Genomic DNA, 21,899 nt, shown 5'->3' on the forward strand with positions numbered 1-21,899 from the left:
AGTACATTCAAGAGAACATGCAGGTGATAAAAAAAAAATTTCGCTTATATACCAGGCAATTGTCTTCTCAAACAAGACCTATAAAAGAAAGAGCCCATATAATGCTATTGGCCAAACCTCATTTCCATGTTCTCTACAGGAGTGGTGGAATATACTACAGTAAGAGCCAATTCCGTGTACAGAGGGAATCAGACTAAGTAACTAAAAGGGTCTTTTCTGTAACTCTGTAGAAAACGGTTTCTGGAAGAATATCAACAGGCATTTCTCACAAGCATACAGGTCTTAACCTTGATGCCCTGGCCATGTTCCAGCCCAGGTAATTACCTTAGGCACTTAAATTGTCCTTCCATACTCTCCTGGCTTGTCTCCAGCCCCTGGCCCTGATTTATGTGCAATTAAACAGCAGCAGCGTGTCACTGTACAGGTAACTGCCTGTCAGTGCAGGGAGTGGGGAGGGGTTCAGCTGAGGGGTGGTCATTATATCAACTACAAGTCCCATTAAAGGTTATGAAGTTCTTTAGGGTCCTGGAAACATACTATCTAGATAAAAGACAACCCTGCACAGACCATCCTATGCTTCATTGGTGCTTACAAGGAGGGCAGTTAATTTCTTTTTTCTTTTTCTTTTTTTTCTGCAGGTGAGAGGATAGTTGGCTCCCCTTTGTCACAGCAAGCTCAGCAGGTAGCTTCCTCTCCCCGATCCCCATCCTGCAGTGCTCCTGATCTCCACAGGAGAGTTGCCTCATTTCCCGCTCCCTCCTCCGGTGCAGCCCTTCAGCTCCACAGGAGACCTCGTGTCTCCTGAGCCTCCACTCCCGCAATGCAGCACTCACCATCTGTAAATTTTAGCTGTAGAATGAATGTAGCGACCAGGACTTGGATAAATGGTTAGAAGCCTTTGTTTCAAAATTCCCTGCTAACACAGTATCATTTCTCTGGGAGTTATGATCTCTTTTTGTCCAGGAAATTGTGCAGATGAGCTGCAGAACCTCAGTGTTTAAAGAGAAATACAGAAAATCCTTTAGCAGAAGAAAGGCTGTCAGAGCCACACATCCCACACAGCAGCAATCCGGCCTGTGCAGCACAGCAACACAATTCTCTACCAGCAGAATGAGACTGATTGAAAAGCAAGAACTAAGTACGTATAAGGAGCACTTGCAATCCAATAGCACACACAGCTCTGAGTCATTTTTAAAGGTACTTTCAGATGCATCATTTTTGGTGGAGCTGAATGTTGTAAGCACAATACAAAACCTGTGAATTAAATGAGAAAAGTCAGCTTCCTAGGCAGCTTCCTGTATTTCAAGAAGAATCAAGAATTATGCTTTGTTCTCAGACTTATTCTTCAAGTTTTGAATAGTGTAGTGGAGAAAAAGATAACATATGTTTTCAAAATAATTTATGAGAAACAAGCCACCTACCTAAATGTAACTCTGAAATATGAAAATACAATAGGTGATACAAGAAAAAAAGCCAAGGCTGGCAATCATTCTAGGACAAGTTCAATGATAACAACTATTTTTAAGGTAATTCTTATTATTTTAAAAATTTCTTTTGATGCCTGAAAAATTCAAATCTGTTGTTTCATATTCCAAATGTTATAAAAACTGATTCTTTAATTTTGATTTTTATTTTTTTTTAAAAACACACACACCAGACTCTTCTCAGAATTGCACAGCAATAGAATGAGAGAAAATGGACACAAACGAGAGCACAGGAAACTCTGATATAAAAAGCTTTTTATTTTTGCCTTTGTTTTTTAGCATGAAGCTGGTCAAATACTGGAACAGGCACTCACAGAGCTGGATGAAATCTCCATCCTCAGAGATATTGAGGACACAATTGCAGCCCTGAGCAACCTGACCTGACCAAACCCATTTTGAGCAGGGGGTTGGACTAGACGAGCTCTGGAGGTCACTTCCTTTGGAGCAGAGGAATTTTTAGAGATTTTTTTAATACAAAAACATACAGACAGACATAAACACACACACACAAATACTGCCACAGCTAAACACATTCTTGTATCTGTATTGCATTCTGCACATGTGTATGTGCTCTACTGAATGTGGACACACACATATGACATGCTACACAAAAGATGGAGGCATCTGAGATTGAGAAGGAATACTAAAAAACGTCAGCATGAGCTCCAATAAAGTAGGATAATTCCTGACGCTGAATGCTATGTCACTTTTACCTGTTTTCCTGTTAAATTCTGACATCTTGAGCTGCAGCGGTTTTAACTACAGCAGAATAGTGCAACTAATGAAAGCTAATGAAATTCAGTTTGCATGAACTGTTCAGTGTGGCTTCACAGGAGAAACAACCTAGCTTTGACCATCTAAGCAAGACACAGAGGACATTTTTTGAAATTCTATTTGGCTGGATTGAGGAAAATGGCTACATGTAAGAAAAGCAAAAGATGGCCCTGTTCTAAATTACTGTGCCTTGGACATCAGCTGCATCCACCCAGTGTGACACATTTCACAAGTGAGAGAGGAGCAAAGGAAAATAAAGATTTTGACTGTTTTCCAACCACAGGATTGGAAAAAAGGATCAGGGTACAGCCCATAGCACTTGGACTGCTTCAACCCCCTATGTTCTGCTGCTGCTGAGTAACCAACCACTTGTTGTTTTAACATGGTGCATGAATGGAAAGTTTCCTGGATATTGCTCTACAGGGAGATCTCCTAAGAAGAAACAGGTTATGAATCTCAAAATAATAACACAAATGCATTTGGGGACTAGAAATTACCAGAGTATGATTATGTAGACAAAACTTAGATGAATAGCTCTACTAAAGTGAAAGGAGCAATTTCTTTTAATTGTACATCCTTTCACAAAATGCCTTTGCATAAATTCCCATAATTGTTTTTCTTCATGATCCCCCAAAGATTTAGATAAAAAAACATTACTTACATGTAATTCCAAGTTAGTTCTAGATGAACTGTAAAGGCCTAACATAGTGACTGTGCAATCTTAATGACTGTACCAACTCTCTTAATTTCCCTCTATCACATCTCTAATACTTTTGCCTCACTTGCCATATATAAAAAAGTACATGTCCTCAATTTTCAATGTCTTTTTGAGAACTTATACTTTATCATATACAGAGATTGAAGAAAACATTAGTGAAAGTAAATGTATGGAAAACTGCTTCCACAAAAAAGAAACCTCTGTCTTAAGTACAGTTTTAAAAAAAGTTGGACCAATTAGCAATCTGTGAATGTTAGAAACATCTTAACAATGTCTCAAAGATGAAAGAGCATATCACAGAATGAGGAAAGGGGGAAAAATTAAATTATGTCTGCAGTCATAATGAATCAAAGCCCAGAAGGTGGTCTCCAAATCAGCAGGTTTTGATGAAATATTAAGAAAAATTATTATTGATGAAAAATGAATAAGCTCTTTTTGATTTTAGCAACCTTTAAATCACACTTTGCTAATTAAAATAGCTTCAGCTTGCCCCTCCATTCCTTGATGGGCATTTAGCAATCCTTAGAAACAGGTGGGTTGATTTGACAACATTTTAGCAAATATGCATAGAGTTTATCTTAAGCAAGCAGACACAGCACAGTTTAAGATGGTGTACAAAATAATATACAGATAAACCTTCTCTTTTTCCTTTTTTGTTTTTTTCCCCCCCAGACTATATCTACTAACACAATTACAAAGTAATGACAGGCAACTTCTACTTGTTTTCTCTGCAGCATATAATACCCAGTAATATATACCATAACTATTAATGAGCCATGAACTATGTCTAGCAAAATAAAGACTGATGCTAATATTTTCTGTCTCCTTTGTTTGCCAGGTCAGAGCTCTTTCCTTCCCACAGATAAGTGGAAATGAAAAGTCTGAGGGACATTAGTTCTTACATCCCTTGAAGTTCTATACATTCTAATTGCTTTTTTTAAATGTTGGTAGTAGAAATTATGTGTTGTCTTTTCATCCCAGTTTGTACTGTGCTTCCTTCTAAAGGGAAACCTAGGAATGAGGGAAGGCTGTAATCAAGACTGAATTGTTGCACACAGAAGACATTTCATTACAGAATGCAATGCAACTCAGGCGTGACATGCATTATTGTTACCAAACTATACACATAAATTAAAATGAAGCAAAATCTGCTCCTCCGTTTTTTTCTTTCATAAATTCTTATATGTTATATCACCATCTAAACTCCAGGCAGATGAAATTACCTATCCATTACAAATATGTCATCTATTTACCATAATAACATTTCATATATCCATCATGTAAGAAAGACTCATATGAACACATCAGATTGAAAAGCTATTTAAATGTCACTAGTATTTTAAAGAATGAAAAAAAATTATGGCAAGTAAGTCTGATGTTAGAAATGTCTGATATTTTTCAGAAATACCTAATCATATAAAATAGGTCATGCAAGAAACCTTTCAATGTTTCACATCATAGTGTTTGAGCCTTAAGGAACAAGACTTCAAACACTTTATAAACCAATTCTTTAACAATATACCATGAAGTATAAGGCTGTGGTAATATACACTGTTTTCTGAGTGACGAGTGGAAAAGCACAGTTTTTCAGCTTTCCAACCAAGAACAAACTGAAACGAGATCTTTCAGCAATTCCTCAGTTTCCAGGGTTGCCAATGTGATATGTTTCATAAGCACTCATTCAATGAGTTTACAAGATTTTAAAAGGAACCAACCAGCTCCCCCTATAACCTTTACGTAGTGATGCTATTTTCCTTCCTAAAATTTATTGCAGAGGATTCCTCCCCACAATTAGACTCCACCACTTCCGCCAGTGACAAAATAGTTCAACCATAAGCAGGATGATTTGTAAGTCACATAAACAAATAATACTGGCCATAAGGATAAACAATGGAGTTAAATTTAGTTTGTCTCATCTCTGAAGGAGTATCACTCATAAAAATAGAAAATAAGGAAAAACTTTTCAAACTCTCCAATACTAGAAGAATGTTCTACTGTTCATCCAATAAACTACATTATTTTAAAGATGTAACTTCAAATCACATATTTAGTTTTAGCAAGTAAAAAGGCAGAATTTGGTGAACACACAGCACTCTCTCCAAGCCCTGCTTGTACACCCCTCTCCTATAACCAGACAAATCTAAAATGCAAAACCTCTAGCCCTTTAAATGCTTGGAAAGGAGAAGCCTGAATCTTTCACCAAAGAGGAACAGATGGGTTGACTGGAGGGACATAAAAGACAGAAAAATCATAAATTTGTATTCTATTTAGAAAGGGCTACATTCAATAGCAACAACAAATTAAACTGATTAAATTATGGTGTTCAAGTGCTGCACAACATCAGTTCACAATCCAAATTTTGGTTAGAAGAACTTGCAAAGAACAGATTTTAACAGTTTACACTGGTAGGATCAAAGCACTTCATTTAATGAATGGGAAAGCCTTTGCTTTTTCAGCTTTGTGTACTCAAATATTCTCCATAACTTTCTCAGGATGAAGAACTTCAAATTGTATTGATGGCATTAGTGGGAAATAAAGATGTGCATGTTACAGACACAGCTGGGTTTTTGGACTGCAGTCTCAAGCCATACGATAACCATTAGATGCCTGAGACGTTGCCTCTCATTGCTTTTGCAACTTGTTTTGTTTCATACTAGGATATATAATTATAGTTTTCTTTTTTTTTTAATTAAATGTTATCTCCTACCATCTGAAAAAATGTAAAGGTTCATTTCTTTTTTTCTTCAAGCAATAAAAGACCCAACTGATCTATATCTGTGTGCAAATTGCACTAATATACCAACAAAAAATTCTATGCATAACTGAGTTACAACGTATTAAAAATACTAATATATTATACCCCTAAATGGATGAGGAGTGACAGGTTTTGGTCCACCTTTTATACATAGTCTCTCATCTGCACTCAAAAGAATTGACAATCACAAAGTTATGCAGATACTCCCAACTTCCAGCAAAGGGGGCCCATCCGCAGTCGCTCAGAACAGGGGCACGAAGGGCAAGTTTGGGTGGGCCCCCCTTCACCCCCTCGTCTTGTAACCCGGAGCAGGAAGTTCATCTCTCTTATCTCTCCGTGCATTTTCCCACTGCAACCATTTGTAGAGGTACTAACTGGAGCTGCTTTTGTAAAAACAAACAAACATCTGTCACACTTCAGATTACATGGCAAGCCGACCAGAGGAGAGGGGAAGAGAAACCACTGGGTTTTCAGTGAGGCTGTGGCTGTGGTAAATGGAGAAAGACACGGTTCTCACAACAGTATCAGTGCTTGGTATCTATTCAGAGAGAAACCAGGACTTTCAAGTAATTAAAATGGGAGACCTGAATAGAGTCCACTGTAAGTCTGCCATTTATTCCACCAAAGTGGTAACCCAAAGAGGGGAGTGCAATTGCATACTTTCACAATAGGGAGCCTACATAAATCCTCATGAATTTATATTAAAACTTGTCTTATATTCTATCAAGATGGAAGAACAAAAGAAAACAACCAACCTAAGATAATAAAATGCCAATGCTAATAGTGTCTATTGGGTTCTAAATATACAGGTCTATGACAGACCAAGCTAATTTTTAGGCAGTCCTGGGGGCAAGGATTACTGGCTTATAGGATGAAGGGTAGAGAAACAAAAAACCCAATGTGTTAGTGCTAAAGTGAAATTAAACCCCATGAAGAGTCTCACAGAGGCTCTAACTAATCCTTCTTTGGGTTATCACAGACAGAGGAGGAAAAATACCACAATGACTTCCAAGTATTATTTTCAGTTTTACACGTTAGAGAACTGCAAATAGTTCATTAACCCACTGCTCTCCAGCAGGTTGTTTTGGAAATTCTGTTTGATTATGCCATAATGGTATATGTGCTGTTTTCTAGGTCAGGAAAGTCTTTCCAGAAATAGGATTCTCAGAGGAATGAAGCTTCAAAATGCCACAAAAGAGTGACACTCACTGGAAGGTAAGGATTTAAAACCTATGACTACTAATTTCTGAAACATTACTGATTATTTAAGGAACTTAGAAAACAGTTCTCTACTCTGAAAAACCTGATTGAGTATTCTCCTGCATGAGTGGTACTTTCCCCTGGTAGCACATTATCTGTAGGGCTCTGATGGCAGAAGGTGATAAACAATGAAGAACAAGGGATTCAGGCAGAGGAAAACATTTCCACACCAGGGAAGAGAAGTAAACAGAGGTAGGAGGGAAGAGCTTACTCATAATCTTATTCAATCTAGGTTGTTGGCCTTCTGCACAGCTCTGCAGGTTTTAAATGTCACTGGTTAGATGGTTTACAGTTCCGTGGCCTTTCCCTTCATGAAAGAGCTCTTCAAGTCAACTTCCAGAACCATCAAAAAATCTCTTCATCTAAGAAACATCCTAGCATTTACAGGATGCACCACCCTGAGTAATAATTCCTCTCTATCTTTGGTGGGCCTTGCAGTAAGCTCAGATTCCTATGCATAAATGATCCCACAGACTTAAGAACACTGTTGTGACTGACACTACCAATAAAGAAGTTTAATATAGCTGCACAAGAGCCTGCTTTTTTAACAAATATTTATCCAGGCATGGCAATATAGTATTTCATGGCTTTCATGACCCATTCTGCTATTGCTAAGAGTTATTTTACATACACTAGAAAGACAGGGTCTGCTTATTGCACTTTTTACATATTTCTATATTATATTAAAGTGTTTCTATGCAGTTTCCAGGTTTCATTACTCTCATGCCAATTTAAGCACAAAGATACTACTAACAGAATCAAAGTTAACATCTTAACAAAATGTTCTCTATTTCTTTTTGGAAAAGCAGCAAGCAAAGTATGTGACCCAACCTTAAAAACAGTATCTTGCCTCTTTGCACCAAACAGATGACAGATAAAGGAAGTGGGGCTATTTTCAGTTCCAAGATATTCCTTTGACATAACTTGATTCTACTTCTGATAGAAAAGAAACAAGTTCATAAAGGTCTCCCTTCTAAAATGAACATTTTTTTCTTTTTAATGGCAAAATGCATGCAAAAAGCATATGATTATGGTATTTACGTTTCCATTAAAATGTCCTCAGCAAGCTGGAGGAGTCTAACCTACTATTTTCAAGCTATTTAGATTTACAGCATCACAGTGCCTATTTTATTTCAATTATATTTCAGGACAATGCACTCTTGGTGGGAAATGATTACAGAGTGACAGCCAGTAAATGTCCATTAGGAGTTGTCTTTCTCCATGCTGCTCAGCTATGGATGTCAGGTGATTGCTATAAAACCCCACTGTGTAGCACCATTGTCATCCACATGAAAAACAGTATTGAGCAATCGTACAGGTTCTCTTCTGTATGATGCAAAACATACAAGAGACATTTTTCAACTAAGTTAAAAACTTTATCCTCAAGAACACAGTTCTTAAGATACTTCTTTCCTGAACGGTAAAATAAATATAGATTATACATTTGACCTTGACTTTGCTTCATTAATGCCTAACGTAAGAAGTGAAAAAACTTCCTAGCAGCCTGTCTCTCTATGCATCAGTACATAGGACGGAGATAATATAGCAAGGGCGGATCATGTATATGTAGCTATACTGATCATCAATCACTCCCAACATATTTACTCATTTTATTTATTTATTTATTGCTAGGGCTTCGTTTCTTCCGAACAATAAACTCCTGTGTTAAGAAGGAGAATCTGCTTTAATTCTCTAGGATCAAGAACAGTAAACAACTTTTTTAGAGCTGTTGGAGAGAATTGTTATAACTAGCATAACTGGAATTTGAAGTGTTTCAATATTCGCAGGAGCTACTTGTATGCATAGATTACATAAGAAGCCCAAAATAAAGAACCTCCTGTATTTCAACTATATCTTTAATGAATACTATCACTGAAAAACCAAACCAACAAACCAAACAATGCTTTTCCTTCTAAACCCCACCAATATCCATTAATGACTTAAGTATGATGCCACACAAATATGCATTAATTTAATTCTAAACCAATTTCAAGTCCTGTAAGGATATATTTGAATAAAATTTACTATTTACAGAGTTGGGCTTTTTTAATAGCCATTGTTGGTAAGATGGGTAAAGCATTGTCACTTACACACATACAGATGTGTGTGTCTCCAATGAGTAAGTTAACATCTCTTTCTCCTTTGCTGTATTTTGACAATATACTGTCTACTTTCTAATTTAGAGAAACGGACAAAGTTTAAGGAATAACCATGTTCTTCTTACTGTTTTGTACTATCTGTCTACAACTGAGGTGCTTGGGATACATGCAAATACAAAATACATCCAAGAAGGAGAAACAAGCCTGTTCTCAATACTGGTTTCAGTTAGGTTATAAAATGATAGTTGATGACAGTACCATCACTTATTAAAGCAATATAATAGTTGTTATCATAATATCCTTAAATGTGTAAAAAAAAAATTATCCACTATTCTGATGAGCAGTTTATATATTTTTTTATTATTCATAAGCTATGATACAGTTAAACAACAGTTGGTGGTATGTGTTGATGAAAGTAAGAGAGAAGTTGAGGGAATATTAAAGAAAAACAAACCATGACAAGGCCTCACACACAGGCACAGTAATTCTCTTGCAAGTTATGGAAAAACCTGTCATAAATGTTCAGCAATGGTATGCAAACTATTATAAGACATTTTGTTATATGCTTCCTTGTAAGAGCCTTTTAAATAACCTTTTGGACTTACTAAAATGTCAAATTTTGTTTGGCACTAAGCACCAAACTTTAATAGAAATAACATTTCCCATATAAACAGTGCTGCTTTTAATATGAACGTGCTAAAGATTTGAGACAGCCTGGCCATTACCAGCTCCTGGCAGTTCAGCGCACGGGTAACACACTGAGAGTGATTTCCCTTCCCATCTACAAAGGCTGGAAGCAACTGTTTTTATTTAGGTAACCTCTGAAACATCCAGAGGAAAGGAAAGAATAGGAGGGCAAAGGGGTAAAAGACATTGAAAATAACACCACAGGTGAACGCTAATGTACACAATATTTTAAGGATTCAGAACCTCAACCAACTATTCCTTATCAAATTTCTTGTGGCATTATCAGGATAAATCAGACTGCAGAGAAGAGAGCTCCACGGAGAAGAGCTTTGAGAGAAGGCATTTGGATGCTTGGTGTCAAAAGGGGCATCATAGGAGATGCAAAGTGAAAGGAGAAGGTCTCTCTGCTGGAAAGGGATAGCAAGAAACAAGTTACAATTCCCATGGAGTGAGGAGCCAGGTATCCTACGGACAAGGAGACAACACAGTTAACAAGCACCTCAGGTCCTCACGGTCACAACTGTTTCTTAAAATGCTCAGAGGATGCTTTCTTAATAAATCTAAGATAAAGCCTGTAAAACACAGAGGAGCCTTTGGGAAGATACCTCAGCCACGATTCAGGCTCTCCTGCTGAACATTACAAAGGGTCAAGCTCCCAGATTTCCTTCACACACCTTGAGGATGACTGAAAGCCGCTCCCTCACAGATGTTACATCTCCTCTATGCCCAACTAGGTGATCTGTACAGTCCCTTCCAACTCAAACTGTTCTATGACATTATGACATGCTCTCTCAGCAGTGGTCCCAAAGTACAGACCCGACTTCTGGGAGAGGCAACTTTGAGCCTGCACAAATCACTGCAACATTCCCCAGAAAGTTTCTCTGAACGAGGTGGGATTCACTACCTTCACAGTTTAGTTGTTAAAGATGTGAGGAGAGAGAAAAGAAAACTCCATACACCAGAACTTCATGCCTCAGACCCCTGAACAGGTACTTTGGAGCACATTTATAGCAAAAATTAATATTTTTACATCTGAATTAAATATTTCTTTCCAGGTGTTTCTTGTCAAATGTGTCCCCCTTTATCACAGGGCTAGGGGTGGCTTTGCTTACCCCAATTCCAGTCTCTGACTTGCTTTTTCTCCCTCTGCTCAAGCCCATCGTGTGTGCTGGGTCTTTCTTTTTGTCACAGCGTGATCCAGCTGTGAGATACAGGGCCCTCCGTGTTCCAGAAGCAGCCTGAATGTGCAAAACTACCTCACTGCTCTTCGGTCCTACCCATATGATTAACATCAGATTCTCCTAGTACCCCGTTATCTTCAGTTTTACTCACTCTCTCCTGGCTCTTTTATCAGCAATCACACAGAGTTAGCTAGGTCATGCAGGTCTTCTATTTCACTGTGCCAGGCTTGCATCAAAGAACTTTTTTTTTGTTGATGTGACATTGATGCCATTCAACTCCAGCATGAAACAGTGCCTTTGGTCTAACAAAAACAGCCATAAGAGTCACCACGTGGCAGCCATATCCAACCAAGTTCTTTTGATTTCCAAAGGCACAAAAGTGCTGAAATGTATATTTAATATACATATGAATGTTATATATTTTTATATATATATATGTATGTACACATATGTGTATATATATACACATATGAATATATATATATGCATGTATATATAGATAGATATGAATGTATGTATATATATATACAATATTTCAAATGTATATATATACCTCGGTATACCAGTGCCAGCCAATATATATGGCTAAGGAATACAAAATTTCAAGGACACACATGAAGCTGTCATCTTTTCATATTATTTTGCTTCCTTCACTGAAATAATGTACATATGGACACAATATATAAATTATTTTCATTTAATATAAAAAGCAGACCTTCTACACAGCGCAAGAGAACAATGCAGTTGAGAAAATAAAAAGGCAGTTGTGCTACTGACTTTTAGTAAAAATGTATGCATTCCATAATGCATCTGAGATTTCTTATTTGTCATGTTAGAGGATATATTTTTATCAATATTATGTAAAGAAACTTGCAAAATAGATCTAGTGGAGGGCTGAATGCAACAATCTCAGTCCTCAAAGGGTTTTGGACAGACAATCAGCTGAACTCTGCATGACAGCTACCTTCCTTAAGACCAAATACAAATGACTCCATTACCACCTAGAACAGAATACGCAAGATGAATGCCAGTCCTCATGTAGAAGCTATACAGATTTCAAACACTGTAAGCAAAGACACTGCTTTGCTGATTTAACTGAAAGTCCAATATTTTACTTCTGGAAAGAATGAAGTAGAAAACAAAATGAGTGGTTTTACTATCAGTTAAATTAATAACCTCCAAATCAGCTAACAATACCTCATGCACTAGGATTTTTGTGTTAGTTTTTGTAAAGCTGAGAAAATGCAGAACTGCAAGTTCATACAAGTAAGCCAAGAAAACAGATGTATTTTCATTGTTAAAGTATTAAAAAACTGTGAATTTTGCCTTTGGTTATTTTTACTTTATTTTAGTTTACATGCCTGTTTTAGCTTCAGGTTTTCAAAGGAACTCAAAACTCCATCAACAGAAACCAGAATTTTGCCCAGTTTCAGCATAAAACCAAGCATGACCCACAGTTCAGATAATGAAACCACAGGAAGAGTATGAATCATAAGCTACAGCATGAGAAGAGAAAGCAGATCATGAGTTAAGCTTGGAGTTTACTCACTTGGTCTGTATTTAATCAAAAAGCTCAACCTGTTCAGGACAGCAGTAGGACTAGAATCCAGGTAAGCTTTAACCCATTTTTGCTGTAACAAAAGAGCTTTCTATAGGTTTTGTAACTGCTGTGAATAGGTTGGAAATGTTGCATTACACAGGCATATTCATTAGAGTTTTGATACATAAACCTGATAACGTTACAAATTTGAATTTAATTTCACTTATACCAAACGGTGACTCCAAAATTCCAAACCATCTGAAGAATGAGAAGAAAAGCCGTTGCTCTGCAGAAAATAACTTTGCCATCCCATTCCGTAACAGGTTGATTTGAGTGAGCTCAATACTGTTCTACATAAAGGCTTTAAAAAGCCATTAATAAAAAGGCAGCTCTGACTTTCCAACTTATGTACAATCATCTCCCATGACAAAAGCAGTACAAGGGCATATTTTGAGAGAGTGTATTGATTGATGGCTGGTGCCTACCTGTCTACAGGTGAAGACTTTGAATTCCGTGGTTTCTTCACTTGTGCGTACAAGGCTTCCACTGTCTGTCCTTCCCTCGGGCTCTGTGGTCGGGTGTTCAGTGTTATCGTGCCACTATTTGAAGAAGAGTCATAGGAAGTGATCCCAGCATACATTGGATCTGCATCACAGCCAAACGTCCGGTTAAAGTCCTGTATTTCTGCATAGTCACGTTCTCGAGCTTGTCTCTCCCGAAATTCTCGAGTTTTTGCTTGAATTCTGAAAAATTAAAAGAAGGATGAAAGTGATGGCTGCCCCCCTACCCCAGACATATAAAGCAGCAGTTAGCAGACAGTTTAGGTAGCCTATATTAATGAAAACCAATGAAGTGTTTCCAGTTTCAGTTTGCCATGGGGTTTACCTTGGATATTGAAGCCTAGATTGAAGCAATGCTACAAGCAACACTGCTCTTTAAGGAGTAAGTCTGATTATCTACTGTCTTTTAGTTCATCAAGTTAATAATTACTAGCCATAGCTGTTGGTAAACAGAGTTTACCTTTTGTTTCATGCATCTTAGGATGTCTGTGCTAATACCTGACTTATCTGAGAATGATCTGATCCCATTCATATTCACTTCATCAGAACTTGTCAGATTTAATGGTTCTAATGCCTGTATTTAGAGAGGAATTTTAATGTACTTTCTTAATTTAATACTACAAAAATCATATTTTTTTCAGAATTTAAAAACTGCATAAGGATACATTTACGTTTGCACTCACGCAGTAAACAGCAGAAGCAGATTCTTGTATGATTCACTTGAAATGTGCATGCTTTGTTTAAAATGTAAACAAACTGAATCTGGCATCTCTCAAAAGCAGGCTGTATTTTTCCAAAAAGTAACAACATGTGCCTCCTGTTAAAATTACAAACGAAAGGTGAAGCTGCACTGGGAATTTGTATTTAGGTGCACTATTTTAGCTGTATGATAAAAAAGTGACAGATAGAAACAGATGACATTTAGGAATCTGACAAACACAAATTGAGCACAGATCATATCTTTAAAAGCACACAAAGCTATTACAAAAATTTGATCTGGGCTTCAAAGTTTCTTTGGCATTTTAGAAAATTTGACGTATCACACACACATACGCGCAGTAAACTGACCACACAACCCCACTCACATTGTCTCCTCAGACCAATTTAATGCTCTGTCATCATTGCAAAATGAAGCACTCAGCTATCTCCTCCCTTCCATTAGTAAAATGTGCTCCTTTTTCATCTAATACAGTCATGGCTACAGTGTGACAGCATCCATCCATGCTGACTACAGGTCTGTGCATCTCTCTTGTGTGCATTTTCCAAACACAGCTTGTTCACCAACTTTTAACAAAAGCAGCCTATTCAAAGCCTATATCTCTTCTGAAAGTAAGCCTGGTCTCTTCTGGAAATAGAAAAGCCTTAAAGTCCGGTAACTTTGACCTTCTGAGAAATTTTAAACTAGTCCAATTCAGGATTAGTTTTGCAAAAACAAAAGGGAATTCATAAAGGGTGGGATTCAGACTGCAGATAAAGACATGAGAATTTAGGTGCCAACAGCAGGTGAGCTCACACCAGCCATGTGTGCAGGCTGCCTTTACAATGGCAGGCAGTTGTCAGTAGCAGACTCCAGAGTTAGGAGCTGCCACGTAGTCATTCTGTCCCAGCATGAAAGGAGTTGCTCTACAGCCACTTTTGGTGCTGTGAGTTAGGTCTTCCTTGAGAGCTTGGATACCCAGCCATAATTCAACTGCTCAAACATAAGAGCTATGGGTACCTGACACCCCCAGGTAATCTTTCTGGATTTCCAGCTGCTGGGCAAGGACTCCATAGGTCATGCTGAAGTCTCAGAGACTGATCACCCAAATGACACAAGACATCTGTGTTCAAGTATGTGAATCCAGCCCAGAGTTGGTATGTGAACATCATAAATGTCTCTTCATCAGATTGAGTCCCAAGCAAATTGTTCCTTTACATTAACAAAGAACACCATAACAAAAGAAGGGAGCAGAAGGATGGCATAGACAGACAGACCTGTTTTCCTCCACGAATCCTGTAGCTATTGACCACAAATACTGATTTGGGATACAACTGACTGGCTGAATTTCCTTCAACAACCAGAGCCATCTACATTGATGGTTCAGTGATTCATTTACATGTCCCAAGTTAAACCTCAGCATTCCTCTTTTTATGTCTACTACCACTGATTTGTGCACCACAATTCTTATTTATAGTAAGTCACAGTGCAAATTTTTTCTTCACAATTTCAGCAATATCAAACCAGAATTGTTTTTTGTTTAATTTACAGCAGAGAAGGACTCAAGTTTAAATCCAAAACTCATTTCAAATTTAAACTGTGTTTCTGCATACTTATTTTTAAAATAAAAATATATGTTTTACATTCTCCTATACCCCAAAGCTGTAATTCAGAAATGTTACAGCCTTAATCACTTGGAAGGTTTCTATGTAGAAGGAAAAACAGGCCTGAAAATCACCTGTGCATGTTGATTCCTTTCTCTGCAGTTTAATTTCCAATTTGTAGTCCTGTATTAATTACCATGTGAAAGAATGCATTTGTCTACTGATATTTGTCCTCTGAATGGAAGAAGCAACGGAAATCAGAAATTTTCTAGACATTGGTAGATTTAATTCTTCTTTAAATGGACAATGTATCATCACATACTGGAACACTGTCTGACGCCAATTCGAAGGAAAAAAATCCATGTATTTTAGATAACCAAAATTTCAGTATATGAAATCAGACAGTATAGCAATAATAGAGCATAGAGTAATTCATTCAGAAGAAATTTTACCTGAAGTGCTTATAAAACAGAATTACCTGGTGATATTTACCTTAGTGTTATGCTAACTGCTATGAGAGAGGATGGTGAACTTATGTAACTTTTGACCATGAATATCACATCACTCTCCACAGGTGCAGACATAAGCATTCCCTGTTCCATGTTAACCACCTTTTCTCATGCATCTGCTTATCATTTCTTTAATAGTTTGGATGCAGCACCATTTGCAGCAAGAATATTCAGATTTCCCGTGCATGGCCTGGTGAGGGATACTTATTCCCATTCAAGTAGGAAAGAACTGATCGTTGAAGAGTTATGCGGGTAATTATGTTCACATCCGCCAGGAAAATTTTTAGAATATTTACTATAACTGCTAATACAATGTGTTAATACATATACACAGTATTAAAAATCAGAGTCTAAATGCAGTACGATCTTCCTGTTAATTATGACCAAAGTACCCAGTAACCATTTGCAATAACAAAGGATAACCCTAAAATGAAATGTATAAGATGTCTGACCATACTGACATCCAAAATGTTCTGATTTTTTTTCTTAATTAATTTTCTGTGCTTTACATTTCAGCCACCGTGCAAATCCTACCACTTTCAGATGACAAAAGTATAGGTATTTTAATTACTTAACATATTTTTGAATATTGTTTAAATTACTATTTGTTTTTGCCTTTCAAGGACATACCACATTTAAACATTATGCCTCCCAACTTAAAGAAATGAAAAGGCTAGGGGAAAATATATAGACATACTCTTGAAAAGAATAAGAGCTATCAGCTGAATATTGCCCTATCTCTTTTGCAATTATAATAGTTTTTAACTCTGAATATATCTTTATATAAGATCCTGAACTTAATGTGATTCTGTTTCTTATGTTGCCCCCTCTCCATGTATGTTTCTATGCATGATACACCCTAAATCCCTTGTTAGCATATACTGCATTAAGTATATATATGGGAAATGCCAGTGTAGACTATTATGGGGAAAATTAAAATGATTATGTAAACACACTGTGCAGCACAGATGAGAACCTAGAACTCGCTCTGTACTTCAGCCCTACTCAGCAACATTTCTGCTATTGAAATCCAGTATCTGGCGAAGTGTTTGACCACAGTGCTTTGGTTTCATAATGTGGATAAGTGTATTAAGCTGTCTTCACTGAATTGTATTCCTTCATGACACGGCACAATAAAAATGCTTATGTCTGAAATTTCAGCTAATTTTGAGGATTTATGGCCTTCCTAAGGATTTTGTGGGGGTTTAACAATAATAATCATGCTTAACAGTCACATAACTCTTTTCATCGTCAAATAATTTTTGCAAAAACTGCTAATCAATTTTAAGTGTTTAAATGAAACTGAACTTTTAAAAATACAAAAGCTATCCCAAGAAGTTTCTAAACCCTTCCTGCTGAAGTGTTAATATGGAAAATGTCAACAATGTACTGTCATGCTTTTGAGACTCAAATTATAATGTTCAGTAAAGTACAAACTATCCTCATGCATTTGTGTGCCATTCAATTCAAAAGCTAATGATAACTGCTTCAAATGACAATATTGTTAGCTGCAGAACTTCCTATAATTGTTAGAAGAGCTTTTCATTGCAAGCTAATCCAGTAATGACAGACATACCCATTGTATAGTGATTCCTATGCACATGAAATGGTGGTCACAAAAAGGAAGGGAAAAGCTTATGCATGGTTGTCCTCAGCAAACAGCAGCTACCTCGTTCCATCCTTCAAAACTCTGTGAATAATGTTCAGCTTTCAGGTGAAGGCAACTACCATTTTAGAAACTTAAATTTAGGTGTCAAGGTATTTTTTGAACTCCCAGGAGAGCCAGTCAAGATTCAGTCACTTTAGGTGGCTGCTGCAGGTTCCAGAGGGCAGTTCAGTTGAACATCTGTAACATGGCCATGTTAAGGTGAAGCCAAGCCCTTCTCCAGGCTCTACCAACTGTGTTGAGGACCCATCCCTTAACCATAAAGGGCATTTAGCCATGTAGCTCATATTTGGGTACTAAGTAATCATATTAATTTGAGTCCAATTCCAAGCTGAGCTAAATGTTTACAGCAGTTCTCTGAATTAACTTCAACTTTTTTCATCAAGAGAAAATCTGTGGTGCTGGCTGAGCTATTGTGAGTAAAAGTGAATAAGCAAAGTTGTCAACAGAAGAGAAATCAACCCTAATTTCATCTAGGGTTAGAAGTAGACTACAAATATCCCAAATCCCTTGGGAGCTCCATCCTCCTGTGAGGGATTTTTTCATTTTAGTGATTTAGATCCTTGCAAAAATCACCTATTTATCTTAATTGATGAACACAGCATGGGAAGGATACTCATGGCTAGTACATTATATTTTCCCTTGCAATATATCCTCCTCTAAGAGCAGAAACAAAGTTGGCTGCTGCTTCTGGTATGCAAGTGCTTGGTCAATTCAATTAATCCTCTTGCTGCTGCCAGGATTCAGATATTGCCCAAGTGATAATCCGCAATCTCATCTTTTCCACTGAGGCTCACTCATTTACAAAAGCAGTATTGAATGCTTGCAGTTCCACATATGTAAGATGGCTGACAATGTTTATTAAGGATAGAAACAGCATTGTATAAGGACAGAAGCTAAATGACAAGCCATTCACGGCTGCCAGTTCTCAGTTCTTCTACCATCAGACTGGCATGACGTTGGAATGATGGATTGGAAACAGAGAAAAACAACCACACGTTTATAAAGCCACTCAGCTTGTTCAAGTTAGTCCAGTGGGATGAACACATTTGGTCCAATTTTTGCCAGATATCATTTCTAATGAAGAGGTCAGAAGGTGCATTGGCCAGTAGCCAAATCTTGTCAAATTTATCCCCTCCTCTTTTGCTACTGAAAAACACCTTACAGGAACAGCGTGCCAACAAGTAAGCCAGGTCTCACTGTTCCTCCCCCAACCTCCTCAACTGCCTTCAGGGCTTTAATGGCCCTTTTCCTAATTTTTGGCAATCAAGTCAATATGGGAGTTTGTCCTCTCCCGTATTTTTCTTCATCCTTTGTCTGGATCCAAGCAGAATTTTTCTGACAACTACCCTTCTAATGAGGGTACCTTGATTATAGGCATTACTGTGATTTCAGTCTGAACCGACATATGACGCTTCACTTTTCTTATCATGATTAGAGCTAGTCAGTTATCACAGTTATAACCACCTCTCAGCAAAGCCATCTGCTTTCCTGGGAAAATCATTCAGAATGATCACTGTGTGCAATGGATAATCATGGGCACAAACAGCAGTAGCTTGTAAATAAGAAAGACACCTCCTCTTCCTCATTTACACTCATTTCATTCAAAACTTTAGCATATTATAAAAAAAAAGTTAGAAAATATTGCTAAGGAAATACAATTTTTAAATTGAAAGTCTAGAGACCAACCTTTTTCAAGTCATTAAAAGAAAAATATTAACAGTTCTGCCTTATCTGCTGTGTACATACATGTGTGGCCAGTTGGCTGAAATATGACCGTCCTCTGACCTCAGACACATGAGGAAACACATACAAAATGTGGTCAGTTTACACAAGCATACAGGGACAAAATCAGAAAGGCCAAGGCATAATGTGAAATAAAAGTAGCAGGGAGCTTTAAAGATAACAATAAATCATTGTGTAATTGCATTAGCAGTAAAAGGAAGAGCAAAGAAAAGGTTGCTCCCCTGTGTGGCAGCAATGGAACAATATTGACAGATGATGCTGAGGAGACCTAAGGCTTAATGGTTTTTTTCTTTGCATCTGTCTTCACTGAAATGGTTGACTGCAAGCAGATGACCAGCAAAATTGACTGCCACCAATAACAAAAAGATCTTCAATACACCAGCAAAAGATATAGCTAGAAACTGGTTAAGTTAAACTAACTTCATCTAACACACACAATTGTCTGAGGCAGCCTCAGACCTTTTCAGTAATCAGGAGAGATTGTTGGGGACAGCTGAAATACTGAAAAACTAGAAAAAGTCAAACATCCCTCAGAGAAGGTGGTGAATTAAAAACTCAAGAGTGTAACTTCAATCTCCTCTGAAGCAAACTACTGGAGGAGATGATGGAAAGAGCAGGAGCCACTACAGAGTTATCAAAAGCAGATGTGGTGAAGTCAGCCAGATTCTCTTCTACAGCACCTTGTGAACAGGGCAGAACCAGTATGTCCCAGGCTAAGAAAACGAGCTATGAGATGGATGCAATAGGTTGAACGAGGCTGCTCCTGCAGAGTATCTAGAGAGCAGCTCTCAGCAATTCACAGTCATGCAGGATGAACAGCTCATGATATTTTCTACATGGATCACTCTCTGAATTTACTCAGGGTTTTCATAATTATTTAGGACTGTATTGAATCTGCAGAAAACCCGAATGAAGGAACTTTGGAGGAAAGTATTAACATTTCAAATGTTCTTGAAATGCAGAGTAGATTTCAAAAATAGAATTAACTTAAATAACATCAACTGGAAGGTAATCTGCACAGTCACAATAATTAAGCATATCAACTAAAAGTAAAGAAAAAAATCTGTGAGTTTCTTTTTCAGGAATGGGTCTGGAAGTTCTACTGGGTAACAGATACGAGTCAGCAACATCAAGCTGTTGGGGAAAGAAAAAGACAGAGTGGGGACATAACAGCAGTCTACAGACACTGGAGGAAAATAACGTTTTCCATCTTTAATCCAAGTATTAGATATTTAAACTCCAGCAGGAATAATTGATACTAGATACTGTGGGCAGGGGAACTTCCTAGAGGAAAAGGTAGTGGAAAAGACTGCCATGGGAAGTTGTAGAGTTTATGTCATTGTAAACTGGAAAAAACCCGAGGATGAAACAAACATTTGCAGGTAGGGCATACGCTGCAGATCCTACCTTGAAAAAGTGACATGATCTCTCTTAAAGGTCTATAATTCTGCACCTACATAGAAATTTTACACACATATATATTTCCTATGCAGTAGTTCTACAATAGCAGAGAAATAGAACAGTGACTTCGTATTAAAAAAAAAGCTGCCCATCACCTCTAAATTAAAGAAATGTATCTACATAATCAGACAGTCCTAATTTTCTTTCTCCTTCAACAATCACAGCCTATCTGCCAATTAGAATATGTGATAGTACTTACTGTCTCTTTGAAGATCCCCCCTCCTCAAATCCCACATGCAGAAGAGATGCACAAGAATTTCAAAAGCCTTTAATGAGCTACAACCCAGGAGGGCTGCAGCTGAAAAAAAAGGGTGAAGGATAAAGGTGATAAGGTGATTACTGTAAGTGCCCTAATATATTAAGAAGAGAATAACATGCTCATTTTTATAAGGAGTTATATTAAAGAAGGCTATTAAAGAAGGCAGCAAAATACAAATGAAGATGTAAAGAAATGAAAATGCAGGAGAGAAAGTAAATATTATGCATATATGCAGGTGAAGTGCAAACACCAATTTGAAATCAGTGACAAGGATGAAACTAAAAGAGACATTAGAATTATTTTCTCTAACCTGGTGGAATCTCTCATGTATTTCATCCCTATCTTTCCTTATCCCCTGACCTTCTTGATTCACCCTTTGTTTTTCCAAAGTGAAGACACATCACCCCCAATAGTGTACTTCAAACTGCTTTTGTGGATCTTGCAGTAAACAAATGAAAATCGTTGCTTACTTTGATTTTAAAAATCTGTAAATTACCATCTTACTTACACCTCAACAGAGCTTTTAGCATACTTTGCAGCTAACAGTCTGCTGCATTTTGGGGTAGAGGGTTTGTCTGCTGAGGTTTTTTTTTAAAGAATACATTTCAACCAAAGTTGAATGTTTCAGGTACACAGGAAGTATAGGTCCTCCTGTCTCCAAAACAAACACTACCATGACTGAAACTTTCTGTCCTTATTTTCATGTCTGAGCCAAGGGTCAGTGACCCCAGCAATGAAGGATCACCCAGATGAGCAACTGGGACTGTTATCCTGCTGGGAATCATGTTGCATCAAAGAACATCACTGCTGTCTGTACGCAAAATGGAATTTAGTACTTCTTTTGCATAACAAAACTGGCCACAAAGGCTGATATTTACACCTATGAGGATAGGTCATTA

At 37.4% G+C, this 21,899-nt stretch overlaps 1 protein-coding gene across 14 annotated transcripts in view; it reads right to left on the reverse strand.

Annotated features, from left to right (window-relative positions):
* The window catches only part of PARD3 (par-3 family cell polarity regulator), a 459,681-nt gene that overhangs the window by 87,459 nt on the left and 350,323 nt on the right, over nucleotides 1–21,899 (reverse strand). For 13 of the 14 annotated variants that reach the window (XM_027686797.1, XM_027686807.1, XM_027686795.1 and 10 more), the window contains one exon: nucleotides 12,984–13,241. In XM_027686797.1, coding sequence (XP_027542598.1) covers nucleotides 12,984–13,241 — 258 coding nt within the window. Of the gene's footprint in view, nucleotides 1–11,107; nucleotides 11,261–12,983; nucleotides 13,242–21,899 lie in introns of those variants that run through there. The other variant, XM_027686805.1, reaches the window with a different exon arrangement.

This window comes from Neopelma chrysocephalum, unplaced genomic scaffold (assembly GCF_003984885.1).
Source record: "Neopelma chrysocephalum unplaced genomic scaffold, ASM398488v2 Primary Assembly neopelma1_72, whole genome shotgun sequence".
Lineage (NCBI taxonomy): Eukaryota > Metazoa > Chordata > Aves > Passeriformes > Pipridae > Neopelma > Neopelma chrysocephalum.